Source organism: Thermothelomyces heterothallicus (assembly GCF_042370625.1).
Source record: "Thermothelomyces heterothallicus CBS 202.75 unplaced genomic scaffold P884_scaffold_31, whole genome shotgun sequence".
Classification (NCBI taxonomy): Eukaryota; Fungi; Ascomycota; class Sordariomycetes; order Sordariales; family Chaetomiaceae; genus Thermothelomyces; species Thermothelomyces heterothallicus.
This window is the reverse complement of record NW_027192592.1, coordinates 78,150-101,678: the sequence shown is the minus strand read 5'-3', so window position 1 is coordinate 101,678 and position 23,529 is coordinate 78,150. Positions and strand designations below refer to the sequence as shown.

General features: G+C 55.5%; 6 protein-coding genes across 6 annotated transcripts; all 6 read left to right on the top strand.

Moving 5' to 3' along the window:
- Positions 1-117: 117 nt before the first annotated feature.
- On the top strand, positions 118-690 carry P884DRAFT_264227 (uncharacterized protein). Its single transcript, XM_069441826.1, has one exon. The coding sequence runs from the start codon at positions 410-412 to the stop codon at positions 620-622; it is 213 nt and encodes a 70-aa protein (XP_069294155.1). The 5' UTR covers positions 118-409; the 3' UTR covers positions 623-690.
- A 1,706-nt stretch (positions 691-2,396) lies between these two features.
- On the top strand, positions 2,397-4,536 carry P884DRAFT_84318 (amino acid permease/ SLC12A domain-containing protein). Its single transcript, XM_069446117.1, has 5 exons — positions 2,397-2,673; positions 2,773-2,805; positions 2,863-3,194; positions 3,273-3,729; positions 3,828-4,536. The coding sequence occupies exons 1-5, from the start codon at positions 2,517-2,519 to the stop codon at positions 4,454-4,456; spliced, it is 1,608 nt and encodes a 535-aa protein (XP_069294154.1). The 5' UTR covers positions 2,397-2,516; the 3' UTR covers positions 4,457-4,536.
- An 827-nt stretch (positions 4,537-5,363) lies between these two features.
- On the top strand, positions 5,364-6,416 carry P884DRAFT_280520 (glycoside hydrolase family 61 protein; the record flags this gene model as incomplete). Its single annotated transcript, XM_069443449.1, has 4 exons — positions 5,364-5,489; positions 5,567-5,660; positions 5,748-6,091; positions 6,252-6,416. 4 exons carry the CDS (start codon positions 5,364-5,366, stop codon positions 6,414-6,416), a joined length of 729 nt encoding a protein of 242 aa, XP_069294153.1.
- Positions 6,417-7,035: 619 nt separating this feature from the next.
- Positions 7,036-7,876, top strand: P884DRAFT_264221 (NUDIX hydrolase domain-like protein). Its single transcript, XM_069441825.1, has one exon. The coding sequence runs from the start codon at positions 7,171-7,173 to the stop codon at positions 7,807-7,809; it is 639 nt and encodes a 212-aa protein (XP_069294152.1). The 5' UTR covers positions 7,036-7,170; the 3' UTR covers positions 7,810-7,876.
- Positions 7,877-9,364: 1,488 nt separating this feature from the next.
- Positions 9,365-11,360, top strand: P884DRAFT_210352 (uncharacterized protein; the record flags this gene model as incomplete). Its single annotated transcript, XM_069438996.1, has 2 exons — positions 9,365-9,592; positions 9,666-11,360. The coding sequence occupies 2 exons, from the start codon at positions 9,365-9,367 to the stop codon at positions 11,358-11,360; spliced, it is 1,923 nt and encodes a 640-aa protein (XP_069294151.1).
- A 3,715-nt stretch (positions 11,361-15,075) lies between these two features.
- On the top strand, positions 15,076-22,702 carry P884DRAFT_332360 (acetyl-CoA carboxylase). Its single transcript, XM_069445782.1, has 4 exons — positions 15,076-15,425; positions 15,505-15,770; positions 15,827-20,673; positions 20,724-22,702. The coding sequence occupies exons 1-4, from the start codon at positions 15,243-15,245 to the stop codon at positions 22,292-22,294; spliced, it is 6,867 nt and encodes a 2,288-aa protein (XP_069294150.1). The 5' UTR covers positions 15,076-15,242; the 3' UTR covers positions 22,295-22,702.
- The last annotated feature ends 827 nt before the right edge of the window (positions 22,703-23,529 follow it).

The window sequence follows — 23,529 nt, the reverse complement described above, 5'->3', positions numbered from 1 at the left end:
GATAGAGAGGAATGTCACTGCTCGGATTCTCTTACCCAAGCCGGCGGTGTGCTTGGAAGGTCGAAGGCAGGTCAAGAGCCGAGAACCAACAGGGTCTTCTACCTCGCTCGACCAATGTACCGATCTTCTCTCCCATGATTAGCAATTGCTCGATATGTTTGACATTCGGAATTTCCGTTGTCCTATCTCGTACTATGTATCTTACTGGGGACTGACTGCAACCAAGACAGCGTCAATTTATTTCCTCGCTAGGGCACTCAGAATTTGATTTGGGTTAAAATTGTACCGAGGTTGTCTCAGCTGTGGTGAGCAAACGCGGACGGGGAGCACATCTTCAAACACAGCACGCCCTGATTAATTAATCCACAGCGAAGTGCCATTGCGAGGCAAATTCCCTGAGAGCTTCGAAATGCTCTACTGTTATGAAACGACGACTCTGTGCTTACTCACTATCCTGGGCGCAGGCTTCGAATTCCTGGCGCACTGTGATGAATTGCTGCCTCGGGGGTGGTTCACTATTTTCCCAATCTCCATAAAAAACTGTAAATATGCTATCGTATCTCGTCTCGAAAGGCGGCATTTTAACGCACCAGATCACAAGGCAAGGCTGATGTCGGGTTAGGCTTGCCAAGACTTGGGGTCGGGTCCCGGGACGGCGTCTAATCCGTACACTAAAGCGTTGCGTGCTGGTAGTGTACCGAGCTAAAGCGACCTTAAAGTGTTCGCACTTTGTGCCGGGGACTGACAGAGACTGAGCCGAGGATCCACACTTATGGGGAACACTACCCAAGAAGCTGACAACCAGGGCTCGGCATTTTGCCATTTTTTCTGTCCTTCTAGTGTACAGTACCCTTGCCTTGTTCTGTTCTTTCCCTCCCTTACTACCGAGGCGGGGTCATGCTTGCCTTCCGATGCGCTTGTAAATAAGTATACGGAACACAGCGTGCGGAGTACACTACTACCAGTACTCGAACGGAGGATTCGCCACCTGCTGTAACGTTCTAAGCCGGGGAGGCGCAGAGAGGGAAACAACTGCAACCTGCACAAACGGTGCCTCACTTCACTCACCCACCACTTGCCGTAGCAAACGATATCAGCTTTAGTAACCTGGCCAAGCCGCCGAATGAAATAGTGTACTCCGTAAGCAAGAGCCACCGGTGTCTCACACTAGTTCGTACTGTACCTGTCATCAGCCCACTAGCCTGATCCTGAGGGCCCCCGAAAGCCACAGCCCGGTACCTGCCCATTCGGTGGCGCAATCCGCTCACCGACCAGCGAACAGCGAGAGTGAGCAACGAGCAGCGCACTGCTTCATTCGTTGCGCTCAAGCAAAGTTCCACAACATTGCCAGTCCAGTAAGTGGCCCGAGTCGAACCTGAGCAAATGCTCCCTAGTGGAGTGTAACTTGCAGTGTTATGAAACGGAAACACACACCGATCACCAACTAGTGATGCCATTGAGCTGCGGCAACAGCCGGATGCTGAGTGCTGTTGGGCCTTTGCCAGGTGCACCCCGCGTCCAGCAAAGACTTCTCCACCGCGACCTGCCAGCAGATGATGCATTTATCGCTGAGCACCTTCCTCATCTGCCGCCCCACACATGGGATAGCGCCTTGGCTGACCCATATTTCGGAGCATTCCCTGCATTAACTACTCCGTACCCGCAAAGCCTTATCTCTGCCACCATTGCCCAGGCAGCCCATCCTTGGAACTTGAAGTGGATTCCGTACTAGCAGCCACAAATGTTCGTCGGCCGACCTGCCAAGCACTGCGCAAGTGATGTACGGATTATATATACTATGGGGATGCACCGGACGGATTGCTCTTTGGGACACCGAAGGGGGGTGCTCGCTCCCCACTGATGTGCAACATTCCGGATCCCGATGGCCCGGAGGGGAGGTTTGGAGCAATCCCCCCTTCACCCTCGGCTGAACCCAACTCTGTTGTTGATCCCTGTGGCGGTTGCGATAACTCTTCAGACATGCCCAACCGGGACCAAATTGTAACCTCGACCACACGGTAATTAGTGTACATCTCCATGCACCCACCAAGCACGTTATCCGATCCCAACAATGGATCCATGCGACGGTGAGCAGATACGGCCCGGTAAGGGTCGAGCCATCGTTAACACGCAATACGGTTGGTTGACCCCATGTTTTCTTGGTCAAACATCTATCCCTGTTGGCACGCTCTTCCCCAGCACGCGGCGACCGCGGGCGCATGCGTTTCCGCGCTCTGCCGTCCCACTTTCACCCACCGAACGGGGTCCCGACGATAACCTCCTCTTTGCACATCGGTCGGCAGCTTGGCGCGTGCTATATTAACCATCTCAGATCGCCTCCTCCGGCGGCCGCCGTAAATCGTTTTCATCGGTTCCCAATCGACTTTGGTTACCCTCTGCGCGTTTGACTTGTCGGCCGGGGTCCTAGCGCTAGTTCATATATTCCACTTGCTTTCTGTCCCCCCGTTCCTTCCTCCAGGGCAAAGAGGGGCCGCGAGCGGCCGCGAGTGCACAGCATGGCGAGATTTTTCTCCAAGAGCCGCGACGGTCAGAGCGGCGAGAAGTCGCCGACTCCCGTCCAAGATGTTCCTCAGTCCGAGTTGAGCGGCGAAGAAGGCATCGTCGACGAGGCCCAGGATGACCTGCACCGGGGGATGAAGCCTCGGCAGCTGAGTGCGTATTTGTTTGTGTAGTTGAGTGTTTGTTGGGGGGGGGGGCGGAGGGACCCGGATTAGTAGACCAGCACTAACGGGGAGCGCGGTGTCGTTGCAGATATGATGGCCATTGCGGGAGCGATTGGAACCGGTAAGTTTTGACCCAGCGCGGCTCCAGATATTGGGCGGGAGCTGACGTTCGGCGCAGGTCTCGTCATCGGCACCGGCACATCCCTCAAATTCGGACCTGGGTCACTGCTTATCGGATACGCTTTCATGGGCTTCGTTGTCTACGTGGTCATGGTCGCGCTCGGCGAGATGGGTGCTTGGCTGCCGATGAAAAAGAGCTTCTCGGGCTACGCCACACGCTTTGTCGACCCGGCGATGGGATTCGCGACGGGCTGGAACTACTTTTTCAAATACGTCATTGTGCTACCGAACAACCTCACTGCTACGGGGATTCTGCTGCAGAAATGGAGGCCAGACATCAACGTGTCGGTCTGGATCGTCGTCTTCGGCGTCACCATCGTCGCCCTCAATGTGCGCCTTGCCCCTTTCCCCTTTCCCCTTTCCCAAGCCAGGCAGCCAATGGGAGCGGCTGGCTGACATTCTCAACAGATGATCCACGTCTCATTCTTTGGCGAGGCCGAATTCTGGATGTCGCTGGTCAAAGCCCTCGTCATCTTGATGCTCATCCTGCTCTGCTTCATCATTGCCCTCGGCGGTGGCCCTAACGGCGTTCGCACCGGTTTCGTCTTTTGGCGGGACCCGGGCGCCTTTGCGCAATACACGGCATCAGCGGGCGGCGACACGGCCGTGATCCCCGGCGCCACCGGCCGCTTCCTCGGCGTCTGGGCTTGCTTGGTCCAGGCTACCTTTGCCTACCTCGGGACCGAGCTCATCGGCGTAGCGTTCGGCGAGACGCCCAACCCCCGCAAGAACGTTCCCCGCGCCGTCAACCAGACCCTCCTCCGGATCGTCTTCTTCTACGTCGCCGGCGTCTTGGTTCTCGGCATGGCCGTTCCCTACAATAGCGAGAGACTGCTGGCCGCCACCAAGAAGGGCACCAGCGGATGTACGTCCCTTTTACCACCCCCCACCTCCTCCTTCCTCCCTTTCCATCCTTTTCTAAGAAAATAAACGCGAGACGCCGTACTGACGACCTACCCGCAGTGGCCTCTCCCTTCGTCGTCGCCGCGCAGATCGCCGGTGTCAACAAGCTCGACGACGCCGTCAACGGTCTGCTCATGATCTTTACCATCAGCGCCGCCAACTCGGACATCTACCTCGCCTCGCGCACGGCCTGGGCCCTGGCCAAGGACGGCCAGGCCCCTCAGCTGATCCAGCGCACCAACAAGAGCGGCGTGCCGATTCCGGCCGTTGCCCTCTCCTCCATTTTCATCGCCCTCGGCTTCATGAACGCGACCAAGTCCTCCGCGACGGTTTTTGGCTACTTCGTGTCATTGGTGACCGTGTTCGGCGCGCTCAACTGGATAGCCGTCCTCGTGAGCTACCTGGCCATGATCAAGGCCATGAAGGCGCAGGGCGTCCCACGCGAGGTGATGCCGTACCGGAACCCCCTCCTGCCGTGGGGCGCGTACATCGCGCTGACCATCACCGCCCTCGTCATCATATTCAGCGGTTATTCGGCGTTCATCCCGCACTTCCAAGTCGACAAGTTCCTGACCTCGTACATTGGAATCCCTGTGTATATCATCAATATCTTGTGGTGGAAGCTCGTCAAGAAGACGAAGAGGGTCCGGCCCGAAGAGGTCGATTTGGTGACAGGGAGGAGAAGCTGATGTGTCTGTCTCTCGCAGCTAGACGACTGTTATTTGTTTTCTCAGATAAAAATATATGCATTGTTCCCGGAAAGAAACCGGGAAATGAGAGCGACGATTTACCGCCGAGCTTTGTCCAATGTCGCATTGCGCGTTCTTGGGTTGACAAGTGATGGGGCATCAAGCAAGCCCTCTTGTCGTCACGTTCCCGCTCAAGACCCGCTTCCTTTGAGTTGAGATGTTGGGCTTCCAGATCTGCCCCTCGGCACTCCCCAACTGCTGGATAAATGCGGACGTGGGTGGGGACCGCGGCACGGCCTGGTGTCGCGCTTCCGAGAGAATCGAGCCGACTGGGGAAACGAGCGCCGCACTTCCGGGTGGGCATCGCGCGCGGGCGGGCCCAATCCTGATTCACTTAAATAGCTTAGCGGCCAACGACATCCCCAACTCGTGCCGCGCCGTTGTTGATCGCTTCTCACCCGTGCGCGAACTCGGCATGACGGAGGCTTGGCGCTCGACTCGACGGGCCGTGATACCTGTCGATCCAATATCGGTTTACAAGCATGGGCAGAATCGTCCATGGCCGTAGGTGGCCTCAGGATTCGGCAGTGGGCTGACGGGAGGTATGGTACCGAGATCAAAGATCACATCCAGAAAGAGAGAGAACCGGGTCTCGGAAATGCTCAGGACGATTACGCAGTATAACTACCCTGTCTTCCTGTCTTCCCTTGCCCTGACCTGTGGTCGATCTTCGAGACACAGACGAGCCAGCATCATTCACTTTTAGCCAGCCGCGCGCCCAGCTGTTATACGCCAAACTCGTGTGGGGATTCCGCTTGATATAATTAGGACTGCATCGCCGCCCAGCAGCAGAGAGCGCACCAGGATCGCCAACACCTTCCCAGTCCAAAGCCTCAGTTGACCGAAAATGAAGTCGTATACCCCGGCCTTGTTCGCCGCTGGGCTCCTTGCTCAGCATGCTGCGGCCCACTCCATCTTCCAGCAGGCGAGCAGCGGCTCGACCGACTTTGATACGCTGTGCACCCGGATGCCGGTCAGTCACAGACAACCGCCCCTGGTTATCTGCCCAGAGAGTCTTGGCCGGCGAACTAACATTTTCTCATTAATTAGCCCAACAATAGCCCCGTCACTAGTGTGACCAGCGGCGACATGACCTGCAACGCCGGCGGCACCAAGGGGGTGTCGGGCTTCTGCGAGGTGAACGGTACGGGCTCCCGACTTCTAGACCAGTCCCCGCTTGATCGATTTCGCCGTTGTCTAACACGTAGGCCTCCTTTCCTCCCCCGGCTAGCCGGCGACGAGTTCACGGTTGAGATGCACGCGCAGCCCGGCGACCGCTCGTGCGCCAACGAGGCCATCGGCGGGAACCACTTCGGCCCGGTACTCATCTACATGAGCAAGGTGGACGACGCCTCCACTGCCGACGGGTCCGGCGACTGGTTCAAGGTGGACGAGTTCGGCTACGACGCGGGCACCAAGACCTGGGGCACCGACAAGCTCAACGAGAACTGCGGCAAGCGCACCTTCAAGATCCCCAGCCACATCCCCGCGGGCGACTATCTCGTCCGGGCCGAGGCTATCGCGCTACACACTGCCAGCCAGCCAGGCGGCGCGCAGTTCTACATGAGCTGCTATGTAAGTTTCTGGAGTCTCGGCTCTTCCCCGTCCCTTGCCGTCCTCTTCGTTCTTCTTCCTCTTCGTTCTTCTTCCTCTTCGTTCTTCTTCCTCTTCGTTCTTCTTCCTCCCTTCATTCGGGTGATGTCTCCCCGCTAACTGTTTCTCTTCCTACAATTAGCAAGTCAGGATTTCCGGCGGCGAAGGGGGCCAGCTGCCTGCCGGAGTCAAGATCCCGGGCGCTTACAGTGCCAACGACCCCGGCATCCTCGTCGACATCTGGGGTAACAACTTCAACGAGTACGTTATTCCGGGCCCCCCCGTCATCGACAGCAGCTACTTCTGAGCTGGCGAGGTTTCTTCGTCGGAGCAAGACCTTCGAGTACAGGTTGGCATCTGTCATGGACCACTCCTCTTTACCCCTTCCCCTACACCTTGGTGATCTAATTAGAACCTATAACAATAAAATACAAACATCATTGCTGCGGCACAAGTTGAATACATTTCTGCCCTTTTTGGGATGCTGAATTACGTAGCCCCTGACTACCCCCAACCTAGCGAGGAGGGGAGAAGAAAGCCCGGAACCAATCCCCAGTGATATTATAATGCGGCCGCGGAATTACCTCAGGTGGATAATAGGTGCCTGGGAGACCGGAGCCCGAGGTCTCCCGTCTGTGCTCTGAGGTCTGATTATTTCTTTTCTGTTAATCGCACCTTCCATGATTAGCTCTTCCGACCAGCCCGGCCTTACCCTATTTCCGTCCTTTGTCTCTCTTTACAGGGTACTAATAGAGTGAATGAAATTTGGTGGTCACTACGCAGCAGTGAATAAGGGACCCAGGTCATAGAGGAGCCACATTTAGCGGTAGGGACTGTGGGTGGCATGCGGGGTCTCTCAATTCTTGGCCCCGCTTCCGCCTCTTGTGCCCTCCCCATTGCACGCCACTGCACTTCTCGGGGAGGTTTTCACCAACGACTCATAGTCTTATCAAGAAAAAAAAACTGGGGCTGGAAAGAAACTGCCGCCAACAAGCCCACCCGTCACGCACGCCATCATCATCATCATCAGCAGCAGCAGCAGCAACAACAGCGGCGCCAAGATGACCAAGAAGATCCAGGAACCCACCATCACATCGGTCACGGACCTCCCCACCGACGAGGCCAAGTGGATCGCGCTCCAAAAGATCTCGTACGTGGACCAGACGGGCACGGCGCGGACGTGGGAGGCGGCGTCGCGCAAGACGCGGGCCAAGAGCTCGGGGGGCGTCGATGCCGTGGCTATTGGCAACGTGTTGCTGTACCCGTCGCGGCCGCCGGCGACGCTGCTGGTGGTGCAGTACCGGCCGCCGCTGGACGCGTACACGGTCGAGTGGCCGGCCGGGCTGGTGGACGAGGAGGAGACGCCCGAGCAGGCGGCCGTGCGCGAGTTCCGCGAGGAGACGGGGTACGAGTGCGAGGTGGTCAGCATCAGCCCCGTCCAGGCCGCCGACCCGGGCCTGAGCAGCACCACCATGCGCATGACCATGGTGGAGGTGCGGCTTCGCGAGGACGAGCCCCTGCCCGAGCAGCGCCTCGAGGACGGCGAGCACATCCAGCGCGTCGTGGTCCCCCTCGACGAGCTCTACGACCGGCTTGTCGAGTTTAGCCAGAGGGAGAGGACCATCGTCGCGGCCAAGCTGTTTCACTTTGCGGCCGGTATGCATTTTGCCAAAGGGAAGGCAAAAGAGTATGGATTGTGAGAGGAAGGAGGAAAAAAAAAAAAAAAAAAGAGAGAGAGAGAGAGAGAGAGAGAGAGAGGAAGCAATGGTAGTTGAAGAAGATTTAAAGGAGGGAGGGGGTTTGAAGTTAGCTGCTGCTTTGACATCTGATGGGGGTCGTGCCCCGTCAGATGTCCATTGAGTCACCGAAAGGTTGGAGTCAGCTCTGAGGAAAATGTCCGAAAAACTTAGGAGAATTCCTCATTACTATAGACCAAGATTCACACGCAACTGCTATAGATCAGTGGGCCGTCAAATACCGCAGCTTCTTCAGACCGACGGATTCACGATAATCAAACGGCAAGTTGCCGTGGCCTTTTAGCTGAATTGACACGGGTAGCAATGCTTCCATACGGAACAGGGAGCGTTATCCCTGTCCCTTCTTCAATCGAGGGTTGTTAAGCTGAAACAGGGTACATTCTGGAGACAACCCCCCCCCCCCCCCCACAAAAAAAAAGCGCTCCGGAAGAGACAATCTTGTGAAAAATGCGGGCCTTTTTTCCGGACTTAGGTTTCGAAATGGAGGTATAGGAAGCCCCGTGGGGCTCGATGAGAGGGAGCGGCTGCGGGATGCATGCACGCAGGTAAAGAGGTAAGTAAGGGACGTGAGGTTAAGTGTAATTAGTATGCATTGTATGTACGAAGCACCTTGCCTACTTTAGGTGCCAGAAGTTACCAGATAGTGGAATCCATATTGCGTTTACATACATATATGGCATACACAGAAGTATCATTTTGGTAACTTGCCGCAAAAAGGGACTGATCCAGAAAATGAATGCACGAGATCGATGCTATTGTTAGCACGGATGGGTTATCTAGCGTGGGGTGACCGCTTCTCCTGCATTAACCATGATTCGGCTCGGCTTGTTAACAACGCAAGCACACGCAGGCACGCATGATGGTTGTCAGGTGGGACACGCCCGGCCACTAAGTTGACGACCGTGTAGGCCTGCCCCACTCGTGCACGGTTGCTAGGGCGCCACTTGTGAGCGCATGCGACGGCCCAAGCAGAGCGACAACCGAACGCCAAGCCAAACACCCTCCGCCTGAAAGTCGATCCTCCTTCCTTCCCCATAGACGACACCGCATTTCAACATCGACGGCGACGACAACAGCGCAAAAGGTAGGTAAACCGGCTTGCGCGCTGCGGCCAGACGACGTCAACAATCGGCGACACTGCGGGCCGGCATTCCGGCACTCCCTCGACCGCCGAGCTCATTCGGCGGGATCCCCAACACCCCCCGGTTTGGGTATGTTGTGTCTCTCGGTCGCAATCCGAGGTGGAGGTTGTTGACCCTGCTGTCGCCCAAACCCCAGGACCGCAGTGCTGCACGCAATAGGCACGGAATAACCAGAACATCATCATTCTTGCTACGAAAGTCCTTTACCTAATCTGAGAGGTTTGACGGACGGCTTTTTTTCTCTTGTTTAGCCACGAAGTCAGCTCGCAACACTCGTTCACTGCTGTTTTTCGATCGCTTTCTTTCGTCACATGCGAAATTGCGCAAAACCGCACGCCGCTGCGTAGACAACCCAAATGTCCGAGCCGCCATCGTCCCCTCCTCGAGAAGGAACCAGCGTGGAGGATGCCTTGGCCTGGTATAAGTCACAATACGAGGTGCTGGAGGCCGAGCTGGCCGAATTCCAAGCCTCGAGCAAGGAACTAGAGGCAGAACTCGAGAAGGACCTAGATGCGGCCGACAAGCGGGAACGTGCGCTGCGGCAAAAAGCAGAGGGGCTGAGCTTTGAAGTGGAAGAGTGGAAGGTAGGTCATGTCGCCCAGTCGAAAGGTTGCCCGTTAGTAGGGGGGAGGGCAGCTTCGCTAACACAACGCGCAGAGGAAGTATAAGGAGTCCAAGGCGGAGGCGAATGCGGCGCAGAATGCTCTTGAGAAGGAGATTACGAACCTCCGCGACGCAAACAGAACGCTCCAGCTGAAGCTCCGCGACATCGAGGTTGCCAACGATGACTTTGAACGCCAGGCACGAACCACCACCTCCTCGCTGGAAGACCTCGAGTTCAAATACAACGTTGCCATCGAAAGGGCCGTCATGCTCGAAGAGGAAATCAAGATTGGGGAGCAAGAGCGAGAGCGACTCCGGGTCGAGTCTCAGAGGCTGAAGGAGGAACTTGCCGATCTTAAGATCGAAGCCGAGATTCTGCAGGACAAGCTCAAGAAACAGGAGTCTCGCCATCTATCGAGCATATCTACCGATATCTCTTCGATTCCAGGCTCTCCCTCGTTTTGCAACTCGCCGCACTCGACCGCGAGCTCTCCGATGATCATGACTCCGCCAGACCTCAAGTCGCTGTCCGCGACGGACACCACCTCGGAACTCCGAGACCCGCCATCACCTCCCATGTCTGATGCCTCCCTGCCGCTGCCCAAAATAAGCGGGCTGAAGACGCCCGCCGCCCAACGAAAGAGCAGGCTGCCCTCAGCCGATTCCCACAGTATCACCCCAAAGCCACGGGCGTTCACGGCTTCCACATCCTCTTCCCGCTCCACTCGGGTCGTCACTACCTCCAGTGCCATGAGAACCCCGGTCCACCGGTCGTCGGCCGCGAAACCCACCCGCACACCCTCTCACAGAGTCGCGCCCTCCAACTCCCTCGTCCACATTCGGACCCTCACCGCCCAGATGCAACGGCTGGAAGCCCGCGTGCAGTCCGCCCGCTCCAAGCTTCCGGGCGCCGCCAACACTCCCCCGCGCTCCTCCCCGCGAGGCCCCATGACCGTTCCCTCAACCGTCACGATCCGCACCCGCAAGCGCGCCACTGGCTCTACGGCCTCGTCCAGCGCCACCAGCCTCGCCGGCTCCGATACGACCCCCTCCCAATCCCGCCACGCTCCATCCGACTCCCGCAGCAGCATCTCTTCCAGCGCGACCAAGCACGTTCCCCGACTTAGTGCATCGGGCGTCTCGCGCCTTTCCTTTGGCCCCCTCCCCAACCGCAACCCAACCGGCGCCTCCTCCAACAACTCCAACACTACCGGCACCACCACCGACTTCGACTTCAACCGCCCCCCCAGCCGAGCCAGCCATTCGAGCTACGCCCGCCCCGCAAGCCGCACCGCAAGCCGCACCGACTCCTACAATGGCGGCTCGTCAGGTACGACTATGCCGCCTCCGCGGCCCGTGAGCCGCGCCAGCATGTCCAGTACCCGCACCCCGCTGAGCAGGCCGCGCAGCAGCCTAGGCATGCGCAATGGACACGGCCACAGACACAGCGGAAGCGTGAGCTATACGGGCAGCAGTGCCGTCATGGCAGAAGAGGAAGAAGAGGCAGATGAGAACGGGGGATTCGCCGTCGACGGCACCGAGTATCGCACCCCCAGCCGGCGAGGGACGTACAATCGGCTGGAGATGGAGGCGGCCCTGGCCGGTGGCGCGGCCGGCGGAAGCGGGATCCCCGTGCCGACTTCTAGGCGACAGAGTGGTGGGTCGACATCGACGGGGATCTCGATTTCGGGCAGGAGGACTAGCGGGGCTAGTTCGAGAGCATTGGGAGATCTGGGCGAGACTTACTGAATCATATTGTCCCGCCGAACCAGATCCGCTCGAAGGCGTGGGCACTGGTGGTTTGCACGTTGGGGGTGCTTGTGTCAGGTTGAATACTTCTTTAATGAGCGTTCTGTCATCATGTCTCGGGCTCTTGTCTCTCTCTTTCTCTCTCTAAGGTTGGTCGTCGGTTGCTGCTGATACCTTGCTCGCTTGGCTTAGGTTGGCTTGGACTTTGGTTGCCTCGGTTTAGGGTTTTGCGCTGGGTTGGGTCAGGAGAGTCCGGGGTGTTGGCGCGGAATACCTATATATACACATACATGACTTATTTTATTTTCCTTTGTAGCATTTCATCCATTCTTTTTTGCCTCTACTTCCCAACCTCTTCGAAGGTCATGGATGGGAGTCAGCATGTTGCGTCAGAGATGATGATCCGGAAGGCGAGAGAAGTCTGGCACGTGTGATGATGCCCATTCACGTCCTTGAAGGGTCAATCATTGGGGGCTATAGAGATTTCGAGGATAAGGATTGGCGTACGTCGGGGGGCAACGGGGTTGTGTTGTTTCCCTTGTAATCGCGTGCGCCTTGAACATTTGGCACAAGCTACAATTTGGCTAGATCTAGTAAAGATAACCAACTTTCCATTCTGGGAATGAAGAACTTCTGTATGTGTGCGCATAAATATATCAAACCCCTGGAGCGGAGGGGGGCCCCTGGCTATATACATACATGTATACATACATAACCCCTAGCTACCCACCAACGCGGGTGAACTTTTGCATGTTGTCCTTTACGTACCCTTCGTACCGACTTAGGTCTTGGTCGAAGTCGAAGTACCTCACGTACGTTGATATGCAAAGCCGTTGTCCGATCATGTACGGCTAGGGCAGTGTAGCAGCCGCGGTCACATGCCTGTCATGCCCTTGCAGCCCGTAGCGTTAGTACACATGGGTGGTAATCCATATAATAATCCAAGAAGTCGCACCCATGGGTCGTCATATACCCTAGTTCCTGATAATCGCGGAAAGAGCGCGGACACTGTGTAATTTAGGTGTCTGTAGGGCTGAGAAAGTTGAAGGTGAGTGGATGATTGTAGCTCTGCCATCGCATGGTATGTGGGTTATCGTACGATTTTGATGTCAAAAGCCCTCGGTGGGACCGCCTGGCCGGGTCGGTTTGGCCCGCGCTGTGGTCTGGGGAACGGCAGCCAACCGAGATCGATCTTCCCCCCCGGGCCGTCGCGTCGCCGTCGTGGTGATGCCGACGTTTAGTGTAGTCGTTTCGAGCACATACCTCATAATACCCTCGCTACTACTAATTACACTGCACAGAACTACGAGAGAGCGTTCATCCCCTTTTTTGGTCGCCGGAATATGCGAATGATCCCATGATCCGCCAGACATCCTCTCACTCCATCCAGAGGAAGCTCCGTTCCATCGAATCCCCTTTTTGTCAGCACGGCAACTTGTGATTCATGGCTGACTGAACCGGGACAAACACGATGGTGCACGCATATCGTTGCGCAGATACGTAAGTACCGGATATACTGGATCGGTGCCTTACACTTCCTTTCCCTAAGTGTGGGCTGGTTAAGGTAAGGTACCTGTTTGGATGTCAGGTTACGTCTAATACAACGTGGAAACCTTAAAGTACAAGTACATCCACCGAATGTGGGCAAACCCGTTGCAACTTCTGGAAACGCACCGGACCAAGGTGGCAGATCCACCATAGTGTGGCGAACACTGTGACTGTAGTGTAGCCGGAGCCCGCGGGCGCCAGTGGGGGGCATGGAGGCTCGGGGGAAATGAACGTTGTCACCGGGCGGAAGGAAGCGGCCCCTGTCCCTCGATCGAGAAAATGCATTCGAACCTGAATCTTCCCTCGAGAGTTGAAGCGCTCCGGAATGAAATACACTGGTGCACTACCCCGTACGAGATACATGAATGCTTCATACATACTCCGGATTTGCCTTATTTGGAAAGCCCTGCGTGCCCCGAGATCAACAACATGACAACCGCCTACTGTGCGCTGGATCTCGTCGCGCTCTGGTCGTGGATTGAATGTTGGGGATCTGCGGGTCTCAACCCGACCCTTGTGCATATCGGGACATACTACGTATGTACGGATTATTTGTCGGTCGGCTGCCAGGATGCCTTGCCTTCGGAAGGGAGCCCAACAATTGGGGATATCTGGCGGATGTCAAGCGCCACCCACAACTCCCAACGGCGATCCTGCGCTTTCCCTGCTCTGTTCTGTACAGTTTTGGATCAATTGACTTGAAAAAGTCCCGGTCAAGACTTGCTCCTTCAACGCGGAGGCATCGCAACCAGAACTCTATCATTCTCTCGGGTGATAGCGGTGTTTTTCGGCGTTCTGCACGCTGTCGCCTGTTTTGGTCCGAACTTCCCCAGAGGTGCCCCGCTCGGCCAATCCTGGCGAGGGCCAAAAAAATGTCAAGGTTCGTCAGAAAATGGTTGAATAGTCGGTTTCGGTTGTTGAGGCTTCCGTCCCGTCCCGCTTTTCTATCCCCACTCGCCATCCCAGATCAAGCTCAACCTTTGTCCTGGCTTGAACACGTTGCTTCGAGGGAATAACTAGAGGATAGCTGAAAAAACTATCAGCAAGGAGACCCGCAAAAGTAGAACTCAAACATGCAAAAGCAAGCTTGTCATAACCGCAGTGGAAGGTCAGCGGATGAGTGGACTTGGGTTTCCCGAAAGGCTTGGCGTTTCGTGGTCCGATACCCAAAAACCCTTAAAGCACTGTGTAAGAACTCGGGCTCCGTACACTACGATATGTTGATAAGGATCGAACCCGACCCTTCTCCCGGGACACTGTACCCCAAAATATGAAAGTTCAGGCAAAAAGAAACGGTAGCACGGCGCAACTGTTCTTCCCCCATTTCTTCAGCTCTGGGACTAGTTAGAGTGTAGTTTCCCATTCTCACCGACAGACGCGAATGGGTGCGTCCGAATTACTGGAAGGAAAATACCTACCTAGGTAGGTAGGTATCCGGCACCGACTCCCCCAATCAGACCACTCCGATGATACTGGACGGCGACTACGGAAGGGACGCACTCGTCTCAGTGCATGTAGTATCCTGAAGGGGACTCAGCTGTCAAAAGATACGACGTACCTTACACGCGGAGGGAAACTTTCATCTATTATTCCTTCCCGTGGTAAGTACAACAAGGAGATAGCACATTCAGATGACATGGCCCACCCAGCGCAAGAGAACTGCTGGATAAGCTTAGAACCTGAATCCCGAGCCACTGAGCCAATGCCACTGCGTGGTTCATGGTTGTGCTTTCCACTGTGAGGATACCTACTGCACACTGTACCTTTCTGGACCCCCGCCTGGCCCCACCTCAGGTCTCAAGGGTACAGATTCCCACCAGAAACTCCCACATTGCCATTCATCTACCCTGCTGCCTTCCCTCTACCCTGCGTGTGGTTTCCCTCCCACTCCTTCTCTCAAGATCAACTCCTTGCGTGGCCACGGGTACGAGACCAACCTTCGCTTCTTGTATCGCTTTTTCCGCGGTCTGCCTGTTTTAATCGCCGATCGAGTCTTCGTCCCATTCCCTACGGATTCACCGGGCCATTGTTCACGCTGCCCAGCGTATCTCGACTCGAGGAAAGCATCTTTCAAGAAGCTTTGGCTGCGCTTGAAGGTTCGCCCTTCCCCGGATCCAAGATTTCGGACAGAGTGAGCTGATGGCTATCTGGAGTTTGGTCAGCATTTAGTATCGTGCTGCTGCTCCCCAATATCGTTGTCGGCTAGTTTAAGTCGGGGAAACTATCCGAACGCCCGAGTATCACACCCACCCTCGTGGTACACACAAAGAGGTGGAACTCGACCACAACCACACTTCTCATTCAGGTTCTTGTCAATCTGCACCAGGCGCAGTAATGGCAGAAACCAACGGTCAAGGGAGCGGCGTCAACGCTCCCCATACTAACGGCAGGGCAACGTACGCCGAACAGTATAATCTGCCCTCTCACTTCATCGGTGGGAATACACTTGAAAATGCCCCCCCGTCGAAAGTCAAAGACTTCGTAGCTAGCCACGGTGGTCACACGGTCATTACCAATGTACGTGTCCTGGAGGAGAATTGGCTCCGAGGTTTGGGCCTTTCTTGGAGGGCATTCCTAACCATCGCTTTCTCTGCAGGTATTGATTGCCAACAACGGCATCGCCGCCGTCAAGGAGATCCGGTCGGTACGGAAATGGGCATACGAGACGTTCGGCGACGAACGGGCCATCAAGTTCACAGTGATGGCCACCCCAGAAGATCTTCAAGCAAACGCCGATTATATCCGCATGGCAGACCACTATGTCGAGGTTCCTGGCGGCACAAATAACCACAACTACGCCAACGTCGAGTTAATCGTCGACGTTGCGGAGCGAATGGATGTTCATGCCGTTTGGGCAGGATGGTGGGCAGCTGGACATCACCCTTTCAGTCAGAGTTGCGTTAACGAGTGATGAACAGGGGCCACGCTTCCGAGAACCCAAAACTTCCCGAATCTCTTGCAGCATCACCCAAGAAGATTGTTTTCATTGGGCCCCCTGGCTCTGCAATGCGATCTCTTGGTGACAAGATTTCTTCGACCATTGTCGCACAACACGCTGATGTGCCATGCATTCCCTGGTCTGGCTCGGGTGTCAACGATGTTCACATTGACGAGAAGGGCATTGTGACGGTTCCCGACGAGGTCTACCGCAGGGGTTGCGTGTCTTCGTGGCAAGAAGGTCTGGAGAAGGCCAGAGAGATCGGCTTTCCCGTTATGATCAAGGCTTCGGAAGGCGGTGGTGGCAAGGGTATCCGGAAAGTGATGGACGAAGAGAAGTTTGAAGAGCTCTACAAGGCAGCAGCCAGTGAAATTCCTGGCTCGCCCATCTTCATCATGAAGTTGGCGGACAGTGCCAGGCACTTGGAAGTACAGCTGCTCGCGGATCAATACGGCAACAACATTTCCCTGTTCGGACGAGACTGTTCGGTGCAGCGGAGACACCAGAAGATCATCGAGGAGGCACCCGTCACGATTGCCAAGCCCGCTACCTTCAAAGCCATGGAGGAGGCTGCCGTCCGTCTCGGCAAACTCGTCGGCTACGTTTCCGCTGGCACTGTCGAGTATCTCTACTCGCATGCCGATGACAAGTTCTACTTCTTGGAACTCAACCCCCGGTTGCAAGTCGAGCATCCAACCACGGAAATGGTCAGCGGCGTCAACCTGCCGGCTGCCCAGCTCCAGATCGCCATGGGACTGCCCTTACACCGCATCCGGGACATTAGACTTCTGTACGGCGTGGATCCCAAGACGTCGACGGAGATCGACTTTGAGTTCAAGAACCCGGAGAGTGAAAAAACGCAGAGGCGTCCAACACCCAAGGGCCACACCACTGCTTGCCGTATCACTTCTGAAGACCCGGGCGAGGGCTTCAAGCCGTCAAATGGCGTGCTCCATGACTTGAACTTCCGTTCAAGCTCCAACGTGTGGGGTTATTTCTCGGTCGGCTCGGCTGGTGGAATCCACAGCTACTCGGACTCTCAGTTTGGGCATATTTTCGCCTACGGCGAGAACCGTGCTGCCTCGCGGAAACACATGGTTGTCGCCTTGAAGGAGCTCAGTATCCGTGGCGATTTCCGGACTACGGTAGAGTATCTGATCAAGCTGCTCGAGACGGATGCCTTTGAGCAAAACACCATCACAACCGGCTGGCTCGATGAGCTGATTTCCAAGAAGCTCACCGCCGAGAGGCCCGACCCCATGCTCGCAGTTGTCTGCGGTGCTGTTACGAAAGCACACATCGCAAGCGAGGCATGCCTCGCTGAGTACCGCGCCGGTCTCGAAAAGGGGCAGGTCCCCGCCAAAGATATTCTCAAAACAGTTTTCCCCGTTGATTTCATCTATGAGGGCTTCCGCTATAAGTTTACCGTCACCCGCTCGAGCTCTGACAGCTACCGTCTCTTCATCAACGGGTCCAAGTGCACCGTCGGCGTGCGTGCCCTCAGTGATGGCGGCCTCCTCATTCTCCTGAGTGGTCACAGTCACAACGTCTACTGGAAAGAGGAAGCGGCTGCCACACGCTTATCCGTCGACGGCAAGACGTGCCTGCTCGAGCAGGAGAACGACCCAACCCAGCTACGGTCCCCGTCGCCTGGTAAGCTGGTCAAGTACACGGTCGAAAACGGCGCCCATGTCCGGTCCGGTCAAACCTTCGCTGAGGTGGAGGTCATGAAGATGTACATGCCCCTTGTTGCTCAAGAGGACGGCATCGTGCAGTTTATCAAGCAGCCCGGCGTGACTCTCGAGGCCGGTGACATTCTCGGCATTCTTGCTCTTGACGACCCAAGTCGGGTCAAGCAGGCCCAGCCTTTCATGGGCCAGCTTCCGGACTACGGCACTCCAGTCGTGGTTGGCAACAAGCCCTCACAGCGATTCTCTCTCCAGTACAGTACGCTCAGGAATATCCTGTTGGGCTATGACAACCAGATCGTCATGCAAGACTCTTTGAGAGAGTTAATCGCAGTCCTTCGCGACCCGCAGTTGCCGTACAGCGAGTTTGCGGCTCAATTCTCGGCACTCCATGCCCGCATGCCCAACAAACTTGAGGCCCAGTTCACACAAGTTTTGGAGCGTGCTACGCAAAGGCACGCCGAGTTCCCTGCGCGGAATCTCATCAAGGCACTCCAAAAGTTCCTTGACGAGAACATCCAGTCACAGGCCGACGCCGAGCTGCTTAGATCCACCCTGGCGCCACTCACAGCAATTCTTGAAAGTTACGCGGACGGTCAGAAAGTTCGCGAACTCAACGTCATTGCAGATTTGCTGTCCCAGTACGCAGATGTGGAGCGTCTGTTCTCTGGTCGCCGGTTGCAGGATGAGGAGGTCATCTTGAAACTTCGGGATCAGCACAAGGACGACATTCAGAAGGTTGTTCAAACCGTGCTCTCCCATAGCAGAGTCGCCGCGAAAAACTCGTTGGTGCTGGCCATTCTCGAAGAGTATCGCCCGAACAAGCCCAATGTCGGCAATGTCGCAAAGACTCTCCGGCCTGTCCTGCGGAAGCTGGCTGAGCTTGAGTCTCGTCAAACAGCCAAGGTCTCGCTCAAGGCACGCGAGATTCTCATTCAGTGCGCTCTGCCGTCGCTCGAGGAAAGGACCGCCCAAATGGAGCATATTCTTCGCTCCTCTGTTGTGGAGTCCCGGTACGGTGAGACCGGTTGGGATCACCGCCAACCTAATCTGGAGATCATCAAAGAAGTTGTCGACTCCAAGTATACCGTGTTCGACGTGCTTACGCTCTTCTTCGCCCACGAGGATCCCTGGGTGTCTCTGGCTGCACTAGAGACATATGTTCGTCGGGCTTATCGTGCGTATGTTCTCAAGAAAATCGAGTACCATACCGACGACGACAAGACGCCTTCTTTCGTCTCCTGGGAATTTGCTCTTCGCAAGATCGGCCAGTCGGAATTCGGTTTGCCGATACAGTCGGCCGCTCCGTCAACTCCTGCGACGCCGGTCGACCAGAACTTCTCCCGGATCAGCTCCATCAGCGACATGTCGTACCTGTCGCAGAGGGCACAGGAAGAACCGGTTCGGAAGGGCGTGATCATCGCTTGCAAGTATCTCGACGACGCCGAAGATCAGTTTTCGAGGGCTCTCAGCACTATTCCGATGGCTGGTGGACGCAAGAAGAGTCCAAACCCTCTGCTCGAGCTCAGCGACAAGCGTCGACCGGGACCGCCTGCACGCCTCGACAGCACGGATGAGCTCTCTGCTGTGGTCAACGTTGGGATTCAGGATGCCGAAGGCCGCAGCGACGACGAGACCTTGAAGGATATTCTGCCTCTGATCCAACAGTTCAGGGAAGAGCTCTTGGCCCGCCGTGTTCGCCGCGTCACCTTCATCTGCGGCCGAAAGGACGGTTCCTATCCCGGCTATTACACCTTCAGGGGTCCTAGCTACGTCGAAGACGACAGCATTCGTCACATCGAGCCGTCTCTCGCCTTCCAGCTTGAACTCGCCCGCCTGTCAAAGTTCAAGATCAAGCCGGTGTTCACCGAGAACAAGAACATCCACGTCTACGAGGGTATCGGCAAGGACGTTGAGACTGACCGGCGATTCTTTACCCGTGCCGTCATTCGACCAGGCAGACTGCGTGACGAGATCCCCACTGCTGAGTACCTGATCTCGGAGGCGGATCGTGTTATCAACGACATCTTCGACGCACTCGAGATCATTGGCACGAGCAACTCGGATCTCAACCATATGTTCCTCAACTTCAGCCCCATCTTCCAACTGCAACCCAAGGAGGTCGAGGAGTCGCTGCAGGGCTTCCTGGACCGGTTTGGTCCCCGTGGATGGCGCCTGCGCGTCGCGCAGGTTGAGATTCGCATCATCTGCACGGATCCAGTCACCAACACCCCGTATCCCCTGCGTGTCATCATCACCAACACCTCAGGATACGTCATCCAAGTAGAGATGTACGCGGAGCGTAAATCTGAGAAGGGCGAGTGGGTGTTTCACTCTATTGGCGGTACCACTAAGATTGGCTCGATGCACTTGCTCCCGGTCTCGACGCCCTACCCGACCAAGAACTGGTTGCAACCCAAGCGTTACAAGGCTCACCTCATGGGGACCCAATACGTCTACGATTTCCCAGAACTCTTCCGCCAGGCAATTCAGAACAGCTGGACAAATGCGGTCAAGGCGAATCCTGCGTTGGCGCCAAATCAGCCCCCCACTGGTGAATGCATCGACTTCAACGAGCTCGTCTTGGACGATCAGGACAACTTGGCCGAGGTGTCCCGCGAGCCTGGCACTAACACTTGCGGTATGGTCGGCTGGTTGATCAACGCTCGTACGCCCGAATACCCCGCGGGACGTAAGTTCATTGTTGTGGCCAACGACATCACCTACAACATTGGCTCCTTCGGTCCCAAGGAGGACAATTTCTTCTTCAAGTGCACTGAGTTGGCTCGCAAGCTGGGCATCCCCCGAATTTACCTGTCGGCAAACTCTGGTGCCCGTCTCGGTCTCGCCAACGAGTTGATGCCTCATTTTGACGTCGCTTGGAATGATCCCGAGAAGCCCGAAGCCGGGTTCAAGTATCTCTACCTCAAGGATGAAGCCAAGCATAGGTTTGAGAATGAGGTCATCACAGAAGAAGTCACGGAAGACGGTGAGAAGCGGCACAAAATCGTCACTATCGTCGGCGCTGAGGACGGATTGGGCGTCGAATGCTTGCGTGGGTCGGGTTTGATTGCGGGTGCCACAAGCAGGGCTTATAATGACATCTTCACCTGCACGCTCGTGACCTGCCGCTCTGTCGGTAAGTTTTATCTGTTCTCTTGCTATGCCGCACAAACTGACTTTTGATAGGTATCGGTGCGTACCTCGTACGTCTCGGCCAACGTGCTGTGCAGATCGAGGGTCAACCCATCATACTCACTGGTGCTCCCGCGCTCAACAATCTGCTCGGACGTGAAGTCTACACTTCCAACCTGCAACTTGGCGGCACCCAAATCATGTATCGAAACGGTGTCTCTCATCTGACAGCTAATGACGATTTCGCCGGCGTCTCCAAGATCGTTGAATGGATGTCATTTGTCCCGGAGAAGCGAAATGCCCCGGTGCCGATCCTCCCTAGCGTCGATCACTGGGACCGAGACGTCGTCTACACGCCGCCTCAGAAGCAGCCTTACGATGTAAGGTGGATGATTGCTGGCAAGCAGGACGAGGATGGCTTCCAACCTGGCCTGTTTGACAAAGATTCATTCGTCGAAACGCTTGGCGGCTGGGCCCGCACTGTTGTGGTTGGTCGTGCCCGTCTCGGCGGCATCCCTATGGGCGTCATCGGCGTCGAGACCCGATCTGTCGACAACATCACCCCCGCCGACCCTGCCAATCCCGACTCGATTGAGCAGCTCACGATCGAGGCCGGTGGTGTCTGGTACCCCAACTCCGCGTTCAAGACGGCTCAAGCCATCAACGACTTCAACCACGGTGAGCAGCTGCCGCTCATGATTCTTGCCAACTGGCGCGGTTTCTCGGGTGGCCAGCGTGACATGTACAACGAGGTTCTCAAGTATGGCTCCTTCATTGTTGATGCCTTGGTCAAGTTTGAGCAACCCGTCTTCATCTACATTCCGCCTTTCGGTGAGCTTCGCGGTGGCTCGTGGGTCGTCGTAGATCCAACCATCAACCCCACCTTTATGGAGATGTATGCGGACGTGGAAGCCCGCGGTGGTGTTCTGGAGCCCGAGGGTATCATTGGCATCAAGTACCGAAAGGATAAGCAGCTCGAAACGATGGCCCGCCTTGATCCACTCTATGCCAGTCTCAAGAAGCAGATGGCCAAGGAGGGTCTATCCAAGGAGGAGACGGACAATCTCAAGAAGCAGATGACGGAGCGTGAACAGCAGCTCCTGCCCGTCTACGCCCAGATCAGCCTGCAGTATGCCGACCTGCACGACCGCGCCGGACGCATGAAGGCAAAGGGTGTTATCAGGGAAGTGCTGGAGTGGCGCAATGCCAGACGCTTCTTCTACTGGCGCGTGCGCAGAAGACTTAATGAGGAATATATTCTCCGGCGCATCAAGAACCTCACCTTGGGCATCCACAGCAAGGGTGGTGCCACGTACTCTTCGGCATCAACCGAGGCAGCTCGCGATCGTCACCTCGCCATGCTGCAGGCGTGGAGCGGAATTCCCGACTTTGCGAACAATGACAGAGAGGTGGCGGAGTGGTATGAGAAGAACCGAAAACTGGTACACGATAAGGTTGATGCGCTTAGGAGCGAGGCGATCGCGGCCGAAATGCGGGATCTCGTGCGCGCCGGCAGCAACAACGAGGCTACCGAGAGTGCTGCTTGGAGGGGCGTGCGCGACATGCTACGCGTGATGCCCGTAGAGGAGAGGGACAGGATTCTCGACTATTTGAAGCAGGTTTAAGCGAGATCGGTGTATACAGCGGATTGTTAGAGCGAGTGATCAGTGATGGCTGGTGGGCTGTTTGTTGATGAAAGATATGGGTTACGTATGTGATCAGCGAGTATTTATTGTTCCTTCTCATTGAGTTCCTTGTCGGTCTTCGAGTGAACATCCAGCGATGGCTCCTGATTAGCATTGAGCTGAGTGGTGATGATTTTTGGCCGGTGATAAAGATATTCTAGGAAAATCGGCCTTTTTGCAAGGCGTAATTATGCTAGGGTTAAGTAAAACTTAGATTTATGCTGTTGGTGCTCTTGTGATAACGATAATTCAGGTACATGACTGAAATGTACTGACAAGTAGGTTGTCATCTACTTGGGCAGCGAGTGACTGGTGGCTGGCGTCATGTCGGAATGCTCCTGATGACGGTCACGTTTGTATAACTGATGACTTTGTATGGGGATATGTGATGTACAAGTGTAGATATAACAAAATGATTGACGGACCTGTAACGGAAACATTAAGAGTTGGAACTTGTGATAGGTGAGTTTGCCTGGCTTGGGACGAGGTTGCGATTATATCAGGGAAAGTATAATTCCCCTCGGAACCACTTCCTGAGGCTTATAGGACCTAGAGTTGAAGTACACCCACACTGGATGTAGAAATCCTCTGCTCGAACGCGCCGACAGATGGTATCAACGGTCACGACAAAGGTGGCGGCCTCTGCTAGTGTTAAGAAGGCCAGCACCATCACACCAGCCATCGAAGCCAAGTTGGATCTGAGTTCAGAAGATCGTCAGTGATAAATATCAGAAAGGCAAGCTATCAGCCATGGCAATCATACTGGACACAAACGATCTCCGTGTTTCAATATTCAACTATGGGGGGGCTAAGAGAAGCGGTTGTTACATGTACCCTTCACGAGCCGGGAGCTCTTCTTCATCCCAATATGTCTAGCGCGGGTATTGACATCTTCGTATGATGGCACTTGTAAGATAGAACAAAGATGGAGAAGTAGCCTGTGATATATGAGTATTGTCTTCGACTAGAGTTATCTATTATGAATGTACGAAATGTCGCCGCCTAGCAAGACGACAAGACACTCAGTAGTTAGGTAAAGTCTCAAGAATGGTAGAGATTTAGGACATTGAAGTGCCTAGTAGAGTTAACGAGAAGATGTTTAAGGACGTTCCAGATATCCAGGAAAGAGTTAAATAGGAACTCGGGATGAGCTGCGGAACCTAGAGTAATCAGAT

Excerpts from the sequence above, each read along its gene's own strand:
- P884DRAFT_264227 (XM_069441826.1), top strand. The coding sequence starts at position 410 with ATGCTCTACTGTTATGAAACGACGACTCTGTGCTTACTCACTATCCTG.
- P884DRAFT_84318 (XM_069446117.1), top strand. The coding sequence starts at position 2,517 with ATGGCGAGATTTTTCTCCAAGAGCCGCGACGGTCAGAGCGGCGAGAAG. Across the intron at positions 2,674-2,772 it reads GATGAAGCCTCGGCAGCTGA|ATATGATGGCCATTGCGGGA; the intron begins GTGCGTATTTGT and ends GTGTCGTTGCAG. Across the intron at positions 3,730-3,827 it reads CAAGAAGGGCACCAGCGGAT|TGGCCTCTCCCTTCGTCGTC; the intron begins GTACGTCCCTTT and ends ACCTACCCGCAG.
- P884DRAFT_264221 (XM_069441825.1), top strand. The coding sequence starts at position 7,171 with ATGACCAAGAAGATCCAGGAACCCACCATCACATCGGTCACGGACCTC.
- P884DRAFT_332360 (XM_069445782.1), top strand. The coding sequence starts at position 15,243 with ATGGCAGAAACCAACGGTCAAGGGAGCGGCGTCAACGCTCCCCATACT. Across the intron at positions 15,426-15,504 it reads GTCACACGGTCATTACCAAT|GTATTGATTGCCAACAACGG; the intron begins GTACGTGTCCTG and ends CTTTCTCTGCAG. Across the intron at positions 20,674-20,723 it reads CGTGACCTGCCGCTCTGTCG|GTATCGGTGCGTACCTCGTA; the intron begins GTAAGTTTTATC and ends GACTTTTGATAG.